This window comes from Pteronotus mesoamericanus, unplaced genomic scaffold (genome assembly GCF_021234165.1).
Source record: "Pteronotus mesoamericanus isolate MK-2021 breed Mesoamerican mustached bat unplaced genomic scaffold, CSHL_Meso_final contig_26, whole genome shotgun sequence".
In the NCBI taxonomy this organism is placed as follows: Eukaryota; Metazoa; Chordata; class Mammalia; order Chiroptera; family Mormoopidae; genus Pteronotus; species Pteronotus mesoamericanus.
The window spans coordinates 1,659,518-1,677,106 of NW_026555109.1; the positions used below are offsets into that span (position 1 = coordinate 1,659,518).

Sequence of the window (17,589 nt, forward strand, 5' to 3'; positions counted from 1 at the left end):
CAAGGTTTTGTTCTGGGGAGAGAATACTGTTAACAATGTTAAGAGATGGATTAGAGAGAAGACTTTGTCTTATGGCTTGTAACTTTTGAATATGTCCAGTTGAGGGTATCAAATTGAGTTTCATAACCCAGGTAAGGGGACAGGCAGACAGTTTGGGACTGACTTCATTTTCTTAATTGAAGCCAAAGATGGCTTGCGATGATACAGGGAGAGACTGAAGCAAGAAGAAAAGACTATAATGAAACCCTGGAGAGAGTAGAAGAGTGGTAAGAGAAAACAGAGAGAGTCCAGCAAGAAGCAGGGTTTAAGGCAAACTGAGGAAGGAATTTGTGGAATGGAGGGCTGGAGTGGCATATGGTATCATGTGCTATGGTGATATGTGGACAAAGTCTGAGATGACACTTTTGGACTTGATCATGATGTATTATAATATTTGTTGCTTTTGGTTTGTCTAGTCTCCTTCATTAGATTTTAAGTCATTCATTGGGAGAATTATAGCACCAAATTTAAATTTTCTCACAGTGTCTGAAAATTAACTAGTAGATGCTAGCCTACTTCTTTGCAATAGGTTTGGAATAGTTGACAAGAATTAAATAAGTACAAATTATTTCAGACATGATGCACATATAGAAAGCAAATTGTATATTTAAGACCATGCTTTCAGACTGAAGTAAAATTATAAGCAGTGTTACATCAAATACACCTTTGCCATATTTTTTTAATTGAGTATTAAACTGTAGTGATTTTTCTTTATTTGTTTGCATAGCCTGGCACCTGTGTTTGCTCTGTTTGTACCATTTTACTGCTCCATACCAAGAGTCCAAGTGGCACATATTCTGGGCCCGTTGTCCATCACAAACAAGACATTGATTTATATATTGGGACTACAGGTATAGTATGCATTTTTATGTTCACATTTCTTTAACTAGATCTTTCTTCTTTTGGTTTTTTTCTTATTTGATCTCCTTGAAAACAATGTTTTTTACCCATAAGTTTGGCTTCATGATCTATATCAAATGTTCAAAGGAAGTGTTACAGAATGAGAACATCAAAGTATAAAGGTACCAGAATACTTTCATAGACTTTAGAATCTGATAAGAGTTTTCACTGTAATTTGTATCGGTGGAAAATATTTTAATTTCATTGTACAATTGCGTATAAGTACCTTTTAAAAAAAATGATAGGATGAAGTGGAAACATGAGAAGAGTCAAAAGATAGAAAGTGGAAAATCACTGTCAAAATTAATTTATTGAATAAGATGTCACAAATAAAGCTCTGAACACTAAATTAAATATGCTTTACCAGCCTGAGCTTTGGATTTTGCTAGAAGCATTATCAACTTTGTAACTTCCGTGTTACATAGGCATGATAGCACTGTCACCATGTGCTAAATAGTTTAATGTGAAGACCATTGATGTGCTTATTATTTGACTTAAACTGAAAAAGGTTATTTTCACCAGTGTTGAATAAATATTGATCACTCTTCTGGGTTCCAGGCCCACTGGTAGATGATACATATGGTTTTTAGTTTTTTACCTATAATACTTGTCACTTACCTTTCATTCTCACAGCTTTTAATGTAAAACTTTTATTCTGCTATTTTCTGTGGTACAGTGTGTAGCTTGGCCTTTGATCCACTGTTAATACTCATAACATTCCTTATCCCGCATACATCAAACCGGATACTAGTGTCTCTGTAAAATGCCCTCCTCCCTCCCCTTTTAACCTTTAGCATTTCCGCTAACTTCTCTAGTCTCCTGTCATGTGTTATCAATGGCTCATCTGGGGTAGATTTTTTTTCTTTTTACTTTTACAACCATTTCTCATGAACTATGTGTATTCTTCATCTCTCAATCTACACAGTATTACAGCCTCCCTGTCCTTCCTAATATTCACATAACCTAATAGCCCATTTCTACAGTTTACTCTTATTACTAGGATTTGTTATCACATGTTTTGTTTTTTTTTTCTTTCTTTTTTTAAGATGTTATAACAGAAGACAGAAAGCAGTGGTAGAAGAGAACCCTGGACCTGGGGTGGGAAACCCAAAGTCTAATTCTAACATGGCACTCACTAGCTTGTGACTTGGGTCAAATTATAGAAGTCTTGTGAGCCTCCTGTTGACTCTATAGTTCCATCCAACTCTAATGTTATATACCATCTTTGAGAGTGAAAAATGTTGTTTTATTAATCACAGAGTAGGAATTCAATGGAGCATTGGATGAAGTCTTTGGAACCAAGTGGACTTGGTTTAATTACTTGCTCTGATAATTATTTACCTTTTATGAGCCCCCGTTTTTCCAGGTCATTTGAAACATTAGAGATTAGGCATTTAGGGTAATCTGAACAGATAATAAGAACTAAGTCCATTGGTTCTTATAATTAATTAATAATTTATATCTCTAGAGCTACCACCATAGGCGTTCTGAGAGTGTGAATGTTTTTTGTTTGTTGGTGAGGTAGAAGTTGGTATCAGAAAGTGCAAGTGGAGATGCCTTAATTGGTCTTTTGATAAACTCTAAAGTCCTTAGCATGAATGGTATCCAAAGTTCTTCTTGCCTATCCAGTATCAACTCCCAACCCTCCCCACCTCAAAGTGAGTATCAACCCCTTATTCTCAAAGTTTTTATTTCCTCTCTTCCTTCCTCCCCCACCCCCGTCTAAACCTTTGCACATGTTTCTGTTCCTTACTGTCTTTCCACACAGCAGCTTCTTAAAGCCACAGACATTTGATAAATGAATGAATTAATGATTTTAAACATTATCAGAAGAACAAAAATACTTGAGAGCCAGTCATGAAATGCCATATGCTAGGGACAGTAGAAGATAAAATGGAGTTGTGATACCTGTTGTCAAGGAGCCCAGCAGTGAGAAAAAACATACACACTGTCAAAACATAAGCAGACACAATTGGAACCAAACTTACAATTAGATAAGGGGCTTAAGAATCCAAAGGAAATAATTTTTTACAGATAAAATTGATATGCTTATCTTTGTCATGTATGAGACATAGTTGCATGGAGCGGTCATGACACAAGGCTATAGAGCCAGACCACTTGGGTGTACACACAGAGCTCCACCGCCCACCAGCTCTTTGACGTCGAGCAAATTACTTAATAGCTCCATTTTCTCATGGGTAAAGTAGTGACAATAATAAAACTTACAACATAGAGAGATTAGGAGGATCTGATCCAGTAAGTTTAATATATGAAAAGCATTAAAATCACAGCTTGGCACATAATAAGTGCTGTGAAAGTGTTAGCTATTTTATTATTATTTATATTTTTAGAAAAAAGCTACAGAAAACTATATTCTTTTAAATATAATAATTCTCATCCTTGTTATTGTCAGTTATTTACACTGAAGAGGGATCCATACATACCAGATCAAAGAATTGAATTTAGATCAAGGGATTAAATTTAAAGTTGCAACAAACATTCATTTTTACTTAAGCTAGCACTAGAGCAAAGCTTGTCAGCCACGTTTTACCTGTGCTTTGTCATCTCTTACCTTTGTATCTGTCTTCTTTCTATGTATCTTTTTTTCTATGTATCCTATATAAATGTACAGAACTTCGAGGTTTTCATCTAGCATATCAGCAACGAACTTGGGTATCTTGCTTCTTTCTGTATGGACAGAAGTCCTTAAATTCCTGATCTAAAGATCTGATAAATGTCAGCAAATGTTAGGCTGCAAATCTTTACTTTCTTGCAGGAACATGACATACATGTCTTACGACTTTTTAAAAACCCTGAGCAAAATACTTGAATACAAATTATTTGGAAAATAAATGGAGAGATCTCATAAGACTTAATTCTAATTACTTTTGCCATTTAACTTTGATACCATTTAGTTCACTCTACCATGGAGGAATTGGAATGAGAATATCAACAGTTAAACAGAGTAGCATTGAACATGGACCTATATGCTAGCACAGAGGTCTTCCCATCTAACCTTAGAGTAGCAGTGATGAGAAATTAAAATGAAAGAATTATGTAACATGTTATTACCTAACAAGAAGCTTTGGATGGTGAATACATATTTATGTTGTTAATTCTAGTAATTCCTTTATATGTGGTATTTTACTTTGTTTAACTCAACTAATGTACATTTGTAAATATGAGTATATATGAAACTTCTTTATTTTTCTTTGCATGGTAGTGGGCCAAGTTCAACCTATCTGTTTTAGGCTATGAAAGGTGAAAGTCTTGGTTTAATAAAATAATAATAATAATAATAATATATTACTTTCTATTAAATAACATAATTGATATTTATTAATTTCTCTTTGTTTATATTATATACAAGCAGTCCTTAATATAAATGGTTATGATTATAGTTTTGTAAAAATAAGTAAGCTGTAACTGGTAGTTGAATTTAATTTTTAGTTGCCTTTCTTTTCTTTTTTAGCTTTTCACCTCTGGTTCCTACATCTGGATTGTAGCCATAAGTGGACTTGTAAGTGCGATTCCCTTTTCTCCCTATTTCTTTTCTGAAGGAACTTTAGGAAAAATGTCATATTTATATTATGGGTCACATTCAGTTGTCTCCAACATTTTTTAAAGCCATGTTAGGTCCTGCCTCAGTGCTACTTCCTTAGTGATAAAAAAGGGCTAGTTACATGAATAATTAAGAGGCCCATTTTTCTTTGTTTTCAAGGTAATTTTAATAAACATTTTAGCTGAGTTTCTTGTCAGTATTATTTTTAAATTAGATTGTAGTATAACTCATAGTAGGGAAAAATGACAGAAAAAGAAAATGAAGAAGTTGGGTTTACTAAGAATAATGAGAGATGTTCTGCTTGTTTTGTAAACAGACATCATGCAATGGAAAAACATAAGGCCAAGTAGAAAGTCACATGGATTGGAACTGACAAAAGACTCATCAGGGTGTGTGGTCAGAGAAGGGAGAAGTGAATGAGCTGAGGATTTGGGTGGTGTCCTCATCCTTTGTGCTAGAATGTCTTTATCTCACCCATCCCCATGCTGCTCTATATAATTTTTTAAATTTTAATAAGTGTTTGTCTTAAACTCTACTTACGAGGTATTTAAAAAGACATCTAGAACACGAAATTGAACTTTATTTTTCATCCATGACTTAAATTTGAACTCTCAAATTTATATGAACATAAGTTTACAAATAAGGTATATGGAATATTTTACTTTCCTGGAAAAGACTAAGAAAATTACAGAATGGATTTATAGTAATATGTAAACATCAAAAAAACCTTTGGAAATAACTGTGCATTCTACTGTAGACAGTTTAATTTTAAGTAAGTTATCACTGTAACTTATTTCTGGGCTACTGTGTCATTACTATAAGTCTGCTCACTTTTCTCCTTTCTTTAAGATCTCTGTATTATTTCTTTTGTGTGTTTGTTTGTTTTTTTCATATACAGCTTAATCTTTCATTCTCCACAGCTTCCAGCCAAAATTCTAGAGATTGAAGTTACTTCATTTCCCCCTCCCTAAGTATTTTCCCAGATACCCAGATATCTGATTTACTTCAGGACCACGATGCTGAGCTCTGCTGTGAGGTCTTCAAACCATCTGAGCCACCTGATATTCTTAAGACTTGTGGTGACTTAGGCACAGCATGGTGTCAGACTGAGTCTATGCAGCACAGCTGCCAGGTTCTCTCCAGTCTAATCTCATTCCCCCTACCCCCCGCCCCCCGCTTGAACTATTAGCTTTTTTTCCCCTTGCAGTAGAATGTTTGTTTGTTTGTTTGTTTGTTTGTTTGTTTGTTTCATGAAACATTCAAAGTTTAGGTTAGTGGGAAATAATTTTAATCAAAGAATTGTATTTTTTTTTCCCTACACACCTTGTTTTCTATTAGAAAACAACATTGTGATCCATTTCACTACAGTATTACAAAATATTTATAAGAAAATATTAAACACAGAAGGCAAGATGGGGTGAAATAAACTATTCCCTCCGACCCCAAAATATATACTCCAGTGCCCACAACACACAAGAGAATCAGAACAAATAAGTAACAAAGATTTTCCTGATCAGGTTTCCAAAGAATTGGAGAAGAAAAGAAATGGGATGAAAATGGTGGCATGAAAGGGAATGGATGTCAGCAGAACTGTTTCAGTAACCGACCTATTCTGAGTGAAATACTCTCTCTTATAGGCAGTGAATTCCAAACAGGGTTAAACTTTAAGATATCCCTCCAACCGAAATTAGAAAATACTCTGACAGTGAAAGTGGCTCTTTTGCCTAGGTTTCCTAAGAGCTTCTTCCTCCATGAAGCAGTGATAGGAACAGAAGTGTGTCTGGGCATCAAAGTTGTCACAGCAGCCTTCCCATCTCCTTCATAAAGGCTTCATACATGTCATCCTTAGTTTGTGCTGAGATGGGAACAGATTTGGGGGCTGCTTTGGCAAAAGGCACAGCAGATTATCCTCTGACTTTCTTTGGGAAGCAGCATTAACCCTTTTATTCTCCCAATGGACCCTCAGTGTGGTGAACACAAATCAAATAATCTCTGCCTTGGAATTAATGATTTGTGGCTTGCCATTGATGGTTGCTGTGGCTTTCTTCTCAGTAGTGGCTCTGCTCGTATCATCTGCCTTGGGTCACTGAATCAAATTGGGTTGAACACCCAAAACTCCTGGGTTTGGCAAGGGAGCCAGTGGGAAAAGTCCAGGTGGGGCAGGTCCAGGTGGGGCAGGTATGAGTGGAGGCACCAAAGGTGGGTGCATCATGCCAGGACTAGGTGGAGGGGTACCTGAAGGTACAGGAGGAGGCAATCTGGAATCTGGAATCTGGAGGCAATCAAGGCAATCTGGAATGCCTTGGAGTCCTGGCATTCCAGATTGTCTCAGAAACAGAGAAGCTCTTGGAGGTGGTCCAAGAGGAAGGCCTGTAGGTGATTCAGGTGGTGGTAAAAGTGGAGCAGGACGTGGTCCAAGAGGAGGTGATCCTGGTATGGGAGGTGCTTGTATCTGAGAAGGGGGAACAGATTGTGTGGGAGCTTGTTGCTGTGAAGAAGCAGATGTGCCATCAGAGACTCATCTTTATGCTCTTTTTGTGATTGCTTTTCTGCTTCAGAATCATCAGGCTCACCTTCATTGTTGTCCTCTGAAAATTTCTCTACTTGCCCACCCTCCTCAGGGATTTCATGACCTTCCATTCAAAGCATCATGGCTTGAAGAAGAGTCAACTCCTTAATGTTCTTCTTTTTCTTCCTTGATTTCCCAGGCATATCTGCAAATCGTACTCTCAGACCTGAATTTTTTCCTTCATTGTTGTTTCTTTCATTATCATCACGGTGCACAAATACATCCCCTTTACTTTCTCCATCTGATCTGTTAACGTCACTGCCATCAGTACTGTCATCATGCGTATCTTGATCCATGTCCTCAGATAGCCATCATCTTCACTGGTACTGGAAACATCATCATCGTGACCCCATTGAGCCAGTTCAGGACTATATAACATGTCTTCATCTCACTGACGAGAGGGAAAATCTAAGGCAAAGCCCACTTTACAGCCATACATTTGCAAGACTTGAGGAGGAGGTGGACCAGGGGGTGGACCTGGAGGTGTTTTCTGCCAGGGGGCGAACGTGGAAAACCATTTCCAAGAAGAGGAAGAATAGAAACTGCCCAAGTTGGAGGTTCATAGGCTGATGTCTTCTTAAGGATGGAGGGAGGCTGGGCACCAGGAAGTGGAATGTTGGAAGGAACATGCAGCATATCTGGCAAAGGAATACTGTCCACTTCCACATGCTGAGCATTCTTGACAGTATCAAAATATTGGCTAAGTTGAGCCCTCTTCTTTTCATATTCTACTTCTGGCTTTCTCAGTTCTTTGTAAATATCTGGATTTTCTTTTTCATAGAGTCATAGAACATGTTCATGGACTTCACACAGCTTTTTATGTTTGTATTTCAACACTTTCTCATTTAACCATGGCTGTTTCACTGGGTTAACCCCCATTTCATGCAGTTTTTCCATGTCCCAGATAATCTGTTTGGGATCCTTCATCTTCAAAACTGCAGCTCTTACAATCATGTGCTGTTTTTTTATTCTTTTTTTAATTCTCTCTTCCAGGCTTCGGTTGGTGGGGTTCATCAAATTTCCATTCTTGGTGGATGATGTAGTTCTTAATCTCATGTTGATTTGTATGGTTCACTTGTTGATTTAAAAAAAAAAAAAAACCAGTATCACCATAAGAATGTTCAAACACTTTCACTGGACTATGGACAATGAGGAGCCAGGAAGGGATGATTCTCAGCCTCTTTTACTTTACAGAAGCCTTCACCTCTGCTCCCAAGTTGTCAGTTATCTGGCAACTGCCATCTTGAAACCTTGTGCCCCTCCACCATCCCTACAACACTTCCTTTGCCTGTGGGCCCAAGATCTCTAAACTTCTAGCTAGATTGATGGCTACTTAACCAAACGGCAAAAAAATAGATTGTTCATTGCTTTCATCATTTCAACAGCTTGAGAACTTGCTATTTTGTTAATGATACATTTTGTTTCTCTTAGTAATGGCCTGAAGTCCTTTTTCAGATATTTTCCTAAAACATTCAAGAATTTGCGAAGTACCTTATAGTAAGCTATTTCATTGTGTTAATTTACTACTGATTGATTTTTTTCTTATTATCCAAACACTGCTTTAATAACTCATTATGTGACTCACTGTTTTAGGACATCTCATTTTCTTTATTCTGCTTCCAGGCTCCTGGTTTTTAATTAAGAGCTTGCTATTACCTCAAATACTTTCATTTTGTGACATTCAATACTCTAGAATTGGCGGTTGCATTTTTCATCTCTTTGTAATCTTTTTGATCTTAAATATGCTTTTGTGGTCACAGTCTTTTTCAGTACACATGCTTAACGAGTAGTAAGGGGTTTTAATTTTTTTTTAAAGAATCAAAAGTTTAACAAATTTTTAACATAAAGTTGTCCTGTTTCAAAAGAGTAAATAGAATTACACAGTATTTGCAATCTAATTCCCACGTAAATTTAAAGTTTAAATAATTCCACTATTAGTAAACACTTCTGAGTGAATTGAATTTTCACATTTTTACAGTGATTAATTCAGCCAGTTATAAATCTTCACATCAGCCTTTTTTATTATTGTTCCACCATAATTAGATGATACTATGTTTACTTAAAATGCTTTATATCAGTGGAAATTATACCTAGCTTTACTTCATGATATACCATAAATATTGGTGCTTGTTTTGAACTTAATGAATATTTTATTTTTTACTTTTTCTAGGAAACCACATTTTTATAATGAAATATTTAATATAATATGCTATACTTTAGATAAAGATAATTATAAAAGAGAACATTAAAATGATTTGTGAATATTTGGTTTACACACCACTGATTATAGGTTCAGAGTCTGAGGTTCACATAGCCACAGCTTGTCCCAGATGTTTCTTGCTCAATGTGTCTTCTCCTCCCATCACATGTATCAAATGACTTCCCTTTTCTTTTGTTCTTATGCTAAATAAAATATTAAAAAGAAAATAAAATTCTTACCACTGAGAAGAAATGCACAGATGGTATTCAGAGTTTTGGGGGAATGTTAGAAAACATGTTGATGAAATTTCACTTTTTAATATTAAAACCAGTAGTTCTCCTAACATACTGTATGTGTTAAGGGAGTAATTTTATTTCATTCTGGCATTATGTGTTTTTTAAGAGAAAGAGCTTTTTATTAAAAAGGGTGGGGCATTTGTAAAACATAAGTCATAAGTTTTCTGCTGTCATAGAAACCAAAAACTTTACTTATGTTTCCTGGAAAGCTGCCAACTTTTAACTTAGCTTATTTGGTTTAGTTATTGGTGGATTAATCGGGTTAAGCTAGTTTTTCCTCTCTCCTTATGCCACTCATTCTTGCATGATTATACATGTTTCTGATTGCACATGTAATTTTAAAATAGCCCACTGATTAAAAGAAGAAGAGGTTGATAAATCACATCAGTAAAGTATTTTATTAGGTAGAATCCCACGCTGTCTTCAGTGGTATCATAGAAAGAAATGAGGACTAAATTGTTTTTCCTGGATTGAGGGGGAAATACCTGGAGCAATAACAAGTTAGTTTGCCTAGAACAGATGTTACTCTTCAATTTCGTTTTGTGATCCATCAGAGATTCATCATTTCAGCTGCTGTCTTTCTTTTCAGGAAAGGGTAAGGGGCATTCAGTTTTGCTCAAAGATTACTTTGAGGTTATTCACATATATCACTGATAACATGTTTTTATGTTGCATCCCTCCCTGGGCAATTCTGGTTTTTAAAGCCAACATTTAATATTTAAAATGTTACTGTGTTGCCCTAGTCATGGGTAGCTAATTTGGTTAGAGCATTGTCTCCGTGCACCAAGGTTGCAGGTTAGATTCCTGGTCCAGGCACATACAAGAATAAGCCAATGAACATGTAAATAAGTGGGACAACAAATCAATGTTTCTCTCTCTGTCTTCCTTCCTCTCTCTCTCTCTAAAATCAATAAATAAAATAAAATATAAATAAAATTAAAAGAAAAGAAGAAATATAAAATAAAAGTAAATTAAAATAAGTACTACTGTTTTCATGAAAGTTTGCCAAATTGTCATTGGAAAGCTTGGCTGTAGTAGCCAAGTGAAATATTTCAGTTTACCCAACAAATTAAAAAAAGTTACTTTACACCTATTTCCATCTTGTTCACACCATGGTGTTTAAGTGTTCCTCCTAATGTTAGTCTTTGGTGAGAGAACTTAAAAAATTGAGATATTCTTCATGTATTTCAATGTCACTAATCTTGTTACACATTAGTACTTTTTTTCCTTTCAGAAAATATTTCATACTTACTGAACTTTATATAAGTTCTTTTTGTGGTTCTGCAGTGAGACTTTGGGATATCTTTGCACTTCTTTATTTTCTACAGTTTTATGAATCATAGTAGTGAGTCATTACCACCAGGATGTACCCTAATTCTCAAAAGCTGAAGCCTGAGGTGATTCTAGCGTGATTAAAACAGACACTGCTTTTGCTAATTTTTCTGTTTTTACAGTTCACATATTTCTCATCATTTGGTCCTCTTTCAAGCCATTTGGGAGCAAATTAACAGACAGGCCTTTATTTCTCAGACTCCAGGCTTCTCCCCTTCAACATATCCCTTTATATTCTGCCCATTTCCTGTGTTAATACCTGTTTTAAACAGTATTTTAGACTTATTTTCTTGTCATCAAGCAACCTTAGTTTAAAAAAAAAATCTGACCTACCAAATAAGATTAGAAAAAGCAGATTATTTAGAACTTTGAACATGGTCTGAGTTTGTTTTTTGGTTGTTTTTTTGTTTTTGTTTTTTTTTCCTGTAGGCAGTCAGAATCTTTAAAGCTTTACAAAAAAAAAAAAATCTTAATGATGGTGCAAGATTATGGAAGTCTTACTCGAGTTCGTAAGTCATAGAAAAGGGGAAGGGAAAAATGAACAGTCTTGAAGCAGTCAGGATGGCTTGTTTGTGGGCTGTGATTTGCCTTTCTCTCTTCTCTCCACAAGAGTTTTAGAGACAAAAGTTGAAGCATTCTCTTGTGGTATCTGTTAAACAAAAAGCATAGTACAGAACCTTATGTTAATTGGCTTTACAAGGCATGGTACAGTATCAAAGGAAAAGTTTATACACTGGTATAATAAGCTACTGTGGAAAACTAAACTACTTTCGAGTAAGTTTTGGAGCTCTGACCTGATTCCTGGGTGAATGAGAATGGGATGTCAGGCCCTCTGTGCCTTCCCCGGCTTTTCCGTTCTTTCTCTTCTCTTCATGCTCTTTTCCTCTTACTTATTCTTTCTTACCTTAAATTTCTTTTCAGGATTGACCAGAGAAGGGTACTGTATAGTAGTTCAGATAATGCACCTGCTGCCCAAGGTTTTCAGTTGAATTTTAGAGACTGAGATTATTTTCTAGCAGTCCTTGAAAATGATGACAGAAGCTGCAGAAGAAAGTCAAGGCTGTTTAGAGTTGTGAGGTTGGTTGGGCTTGTGAAAGGACCAAGCATAACATTCAAGACGACACTGGAAGACGTTCGTATTTAGAGATTGCTTTCATCTTCGTATAATTAAAATGGTATTTATAATGCCAACACTGAATCAAGTACTTATCAACCCATTGTACCCTCTTCCTCATATTGATTTATTTATACCCGCTGTCTGCCCCCCTTTTCCATCCCTTCTTCTCTATGCCTTTCTCCCCGTTCTGACTTCAGATAGCCTGGACCTACCGAGAGAAACTTTGTCCTCTGCCTTGTTGAGGCAATTGCAACTCAGTCCAGGGCTGACAAGGAATGTCATATCAGACAGGGATTACAAAGGGTGGGAGTGACTAGTAGACTTCGATTTTTATTTCCTTATTTATTTTATCCTCATCAGAGGACATTTTTTCATTGCTTTTTGAGAGAGAGGAAGGGAGAAAGAAAGGGAGTGAAACACCAATGTGAGAAAAACATTGATTGGTTGCCTCTCATGTGTGCCTGAACCAAGGATCGTTTGTGCCCTGACTGAGGGGTTGAACTCATAATTTAGGTATGTGCCCTGACCAGGAATCAAACCCATGATTTTTCAGTTATGGGACAATGCTCCAACCAACTGAGCCACACTGGCCAGGGCTAGATTTTGGTTTTTAAATGTTAAATGCAGAATAAATGCAGTTATGCCACTGTCTTGATAAAACTGGCACAAAAGCCCTAGCAAGGTGGCTCAGTTGGTTGGAGCATTGTCCTGTAGACCAAAAAGTAGCAGATTCTGTTCCCAGTCAGGGCTCATACATGGCTTGCATGTTTACTCCCTCCAGTTGATGTTTCTCTCACTCTCTCTCCCTTTGTTTCTTTAAAAAAGAACAAAACAAAACAAACACAAAAGTGCCTTATAAAATAGAGCTATAAACACTTTTATCACTGCAACTTATCTTTTGCTTATAGGCAAAAACCTAGCCTCCTTTCAAAGTTCTTCAAAATTTGGCCGCCTCATGTACTTCTCTCACCCCTGTGTACCATATAATTCAGTGACGCTGAATGTTTTACTGTTCCTGAACATCTGTCTTACCCTATAACAGGATTCTGTGTCATTGTGCAATCACTTTCTTTAACAAACACATGGCACTTACTACATACCAGACACTTGTGGTAGATTATTTGTTCAAATATTTTTGTTTGTTCAAAATATTTGATGACCATCTCTACTGGGTCCCTCCCTACAGGTCTTCTGTTGTACATGCCCCACTAACATCAGGCTTTACTCTGTGACTTAAATTAGCCACTAAAATGTAAGCAGAAATGAATGCTTTACAAGCAGAAGTTTTAAGAGCCATTGCTTGGTTCCTCCATTGTTCTTTTCCCTTTGCCATGAAAAAAGCACACGCCAGATAGAAGCCCAGATCCCAGAGTGAAGAGGCCACATGGAGTAAGGCTGTGGTCAACATGTAAGATAAACAACAAATAAGTCTTTGTTATAAGCTACTGAAATTTGAGATCATTTGTTAGCAATATAACAAATACTATAACCTGGAGAAAGGAGACTAATATAGTTATTTTCTAAGCACTTTACAAATATTATCTTAATTAGTCCTCATAAAAGTCTGATTGTGTAAGGACTGTTATCCCCATTTTCTAGATGAAGGAACTGGGCACAGAGAACCTAAGTAATTTGCCAAGAATATAAGTTGAGACAGGATTCAAATGCAGATTCTCTAGCTTTGGTGTCTATGCTCTTAAGAGACAACTTTGCCTAACTACATACAGTTTCTTCCAAATATATTCCCTTTTTCACTAGTAGACCCCTTCTTTTCCTAGAAAAGTCAAACTCATTTAAGTCCTAACTCTGAAGTCCAGACTCTGATAGTCAGTCCTATCTTCCACTTTAGGTATTATACATTATTCTTTATAATCCCTACCGCCTGGCACAATGTCTGGCATTTTATCTATGTTCTATAAATAATTGTTGAATTTCAAAATTCAGTATTATCAAAATAATTTTTGTTCTATAAAACACTCTGATATTTTGTCAGGATGCTTTCAACGTATATTGCCTTACTAGGTTATTCACACAATCTCTACAGTGGTGGAAAACCTAGGCTCTCCTTTCCAAAGATGAGGAGGCTGGCTGGTGTGGCTCAATTGGTTGGATTTTGTCCTATGAGTCTGAAGGGTCATGGATTCGATTCCTTATTGGGGACATGCCTGGGTCACATGTGAGAGACAATCAATCAATGTTTCTCTCACATCAATATTTCTCTCCTCTCTCTTTTCCTCCCTTCCCTTTTCTTTAAAATCAATAAGCATGTCCTCAGATGAGGCTAAAATATATACATATTTAAAAAAAAAATGACACTGAAGTTCTGGTTCCACAACTGATGGGTGATAGGGATGGGACCAAAAGCCAAGTGTTCTCATCATGGTCCAGTGCCCTGCACTGCACTTTTCAATGCTCTCATCCTTGTCTTTTTCAACCACAAGACACTTATGTACAAAGTTATTCTTAGATCTTCCCTTGACTATACCATTGAGATGAGGCCCTGTTGCCATCAATGGAGACACAGTTCTGGAGGGAGATCCTGGACAGGAAGAAGTTTTAAAAGCATGCAGAGGTGCTGAAAAGACACATATGAACAACAGCTTTCTGCAGCCTTCACTATTAATTTTGTGGGCCAACCAGTATCCAAGAAAACTTTGTCCCATTGGCAGCCTCTACTTTCTTTCTGTTATGAAAAATCCAGCCGATAGCAATAGTTTCTCTTCTAAGATCATCAAGCTATTTAACTGGTCCTCCATCTGATGGGTTAAAGATGCAGCTCAAACCTCACCTTCAAAACAGTTATTTGTGTTTCTGGCATTGTCATGTATAAGAAAATGAAGTACAGAATGGCTTTGAGAAAGTTTAAAGGATAATTTAAAGTATATTTATCTGGTTCAATAGTACTGCTGGTCAAAGGAAAAAGAAATGGAGGTAAGGAAGTGGTTGTCAAGAAAACAGCCAGACTTTTAAGTTATAGATGATTACTGGTAGATTATCATATCAACTTCAGCACAGAGCATTTTCCCGCAGGGTCTTCACATTCTTTTCCTATCACGAGATGGAAAGTCTTGAATCAATTTTGATTATCTCTTTAAACTGATTTTTTAAAATGAAAGTGTCCAATGTTTTTTCTTCTTTGGGACTGATTGTGTTGATATTTCTCTTACATCTTAATAAAAACTTCTAGGAAAGGACTGTGGTAAAATCAATGCGTGTTATTTTAAATATATTCATTATTTATATTATAAACAACAGCACAGTTTATCAAAAAGTCTTCTCATAGCCCTGGCTGGGTAGCTAAGTAATTAGAGTGTAATCCCTATATGCCAAGGTTGCACGTTCGATCTCCAATCAAGGCACATGCAACAATCAACCAGTGAATGCATAACTAAGATGAACAACAAATCGTTGTTTCTCTCTCTCCCTCTTCCTTTCTCTCAAATAAATTTAAAAAGATTTTTTTGAAGTCTTTTCATGTTAGTTTATGTTAGCTGGGAATGTTTTCAAGCTATCAGATTTTTGTTGCTAAAGATTGTGGTTTACTAAACTCTTGTCTCTTTTATAAAATTTAAAAGATTTATGTATCTGGAAATTTCCAGATCTTTGTAGATCTTCACATTTACTTGTTATGAAAAAATTCTTTTTCTGTTTATGAAAGTGTTATTTACATGTAATAAAGTTCACCGATTTTAAGTGTACAGTTTGATTAATTTTGGTAATTGTAAAAAGTTGTGTAACTACCACCACAGTCAAGATAGAAAACTATTCCCTCACCCTGAACACTTTTTTCATTCCTTCTGCTCTCTGTCCTCTCACCCAACATGCCATCCCCGATCTTCATGTCATTATAATTTTGCCTTTTCCAGAATTTCATATGAAGTCTTCTGTGTTTCACTTCTTTTCACTTCTTTCACTTAACGTGATGTTTTTGAGATCAGTCTGCATGTTATTAATACTTTATTCCTTGTCATTATAAGCTGAATCTCTAGTTGGTTACACCACAGTTTGTTTATCCATTCACCAGTTAATGAACATTTGGGTTACTTCCAGGTTTGAGGTATTATAAGTCTGTTATGACATCTATACACAAATGTTTTTGTAGACACATGCTTTAACTTCTCTTGGGTAAATTCCTAGGAGTAGAATTGGTGGGTCATATGATAAATATATGTTTAGCATTATAAAGTACTACCATATTATTTTACAAAGTAGTTGTACCATTTTGCATTTCTACCATCAATGCATGAGAGTTCCAATGGCCCTGCATCCTTGCCAACACTTGGCATTATCAGTTGTTTTAACTTTAGTTGGTCTGTAATGGTATCTTGTGATTTTAATTTGCATTTCTCAAGTGATTAGTGAATTGAGTGTGTTTTCATGTGCCTACAGACCATTTGTATATCTCCTTTCGTGCAATGTTCAAATCTTCTGCCCATTTTTTCATTGGGTCTCATTTGTCTTCTAATAGAATTAAAAGAACCCTTTATATTCTGGATATAAGCCCTTTGTTGGATATATTTTATAAAAAATTTTATCTAGCATGCAGCTTGCCTATTTGTTTCCTTAGATATGTCTTTCAGTGAGCAAAGTTTTTAATTTTGATTAATTCGGCGTTCCAGTTTTTAAAATAGTTTGTGTTTTTCATATCTTATTTAAGAAATCTTTCTGAATCCCATGTCACAGAGATTTTATCTTTTATTTTCTTCTAGAATTTAATAGTTTTTGCTATTACACTTAGGTCTAAGATCCAGTTTGAGTGTACTTCTTGTGAGGTAAGGGTTGAGATTTAGTTTTTTCCATACTGATAGCCAATTGTTTTATCACCATTTGTTGAAAAGACCCTCTCTCCTTTGTATTACCTTGGCACCTTTGATGAAAATCAGTTTACCACCATGGATCTTTATATGTTTACACCTCCTTGTCTTATTCTTTGTCTTAGCCCTGAGTTTTTCACCACTGAATCTGTATCAATGAATGCATAAGTTCTTTTAGATCTTCACATTCATTTTTAGTTTATTATTTTTAGTCTAATGTAAGAAGCAAGTTTCAGCATAAGCCTGTTTGCCCCTTAAGTTTTAGTTTGCTGAATCAGCTTATGAAAGGGGCTACAATTTTAAAGGGGAAGGGTCTCCTTGTTAAAAGATATATTAAAAAATATTTACATTTAAGCACCAATTAAGGCTTTATCTATGTGCTAGAGATTCTGGTTGTCTCCCAGTGTATTTTTTCTTAGAAACAGAAACTTCATCTTATTTCCCAGTTTGGTTTTTTATGTTTTGTTTTTGGGGTTTTTTTTTTTTTGTTTGTTTGTTTGCATCTAGTTATAGCCATAACATTAAATCCTGGCATCTTGGCCAGTAAGCTATAAACTTACATTTTGGTGGGACTTTTGTCCTTCTTTATTTTCTTCTCCCTACTGCTTGGAATGCAGTTAAGATGGTTGGAGCTTTTTTAACATGAGGGAAAAATAAACTTCTGTTTTATTGAAGCCACTGTTATTTGCAGTTTTCTGCTTTACACAGTTAACCTAATTCTCATGATGAATGATTTTCTAAAAAGGAAAGTTTAGAGCAG

The 17,589-nt window shown here is 35.9% G+C and overlaps 1 protein-coding gene and 1 pseudogene across 1 annotated transcript in view; one reads left to right on the forward strand and one right to left on the reverse strand.

The window, feature by feature from the left end:
- The window catches only part of UBAC2 (UBA domain containing 2), a 203,820-nt gene that overhangs the window by 124,856 nt on the left and 61,375 nt on the right, over positions 1 to 17,589 (forward strand). The window contains exons 5-6 of the mRNA XM_054574332.1: positions 767 to 890; positions 4,412 to 4,459. Coding sequence (XP_054430307.1) covers positions 767 to 890; positions 4,412 to 4,459 — 172 coding nt within the window. The remainder of the gene's footprint in view (positions 1 to 766; positions 891 to 4,411; positions 4,460 to 17,589) is intronic.
- On the reverse strand, positions 6,298 to 8,126 carry LOC129071184 (WW domain-binding protein 11-like; annotated as a pseudogene).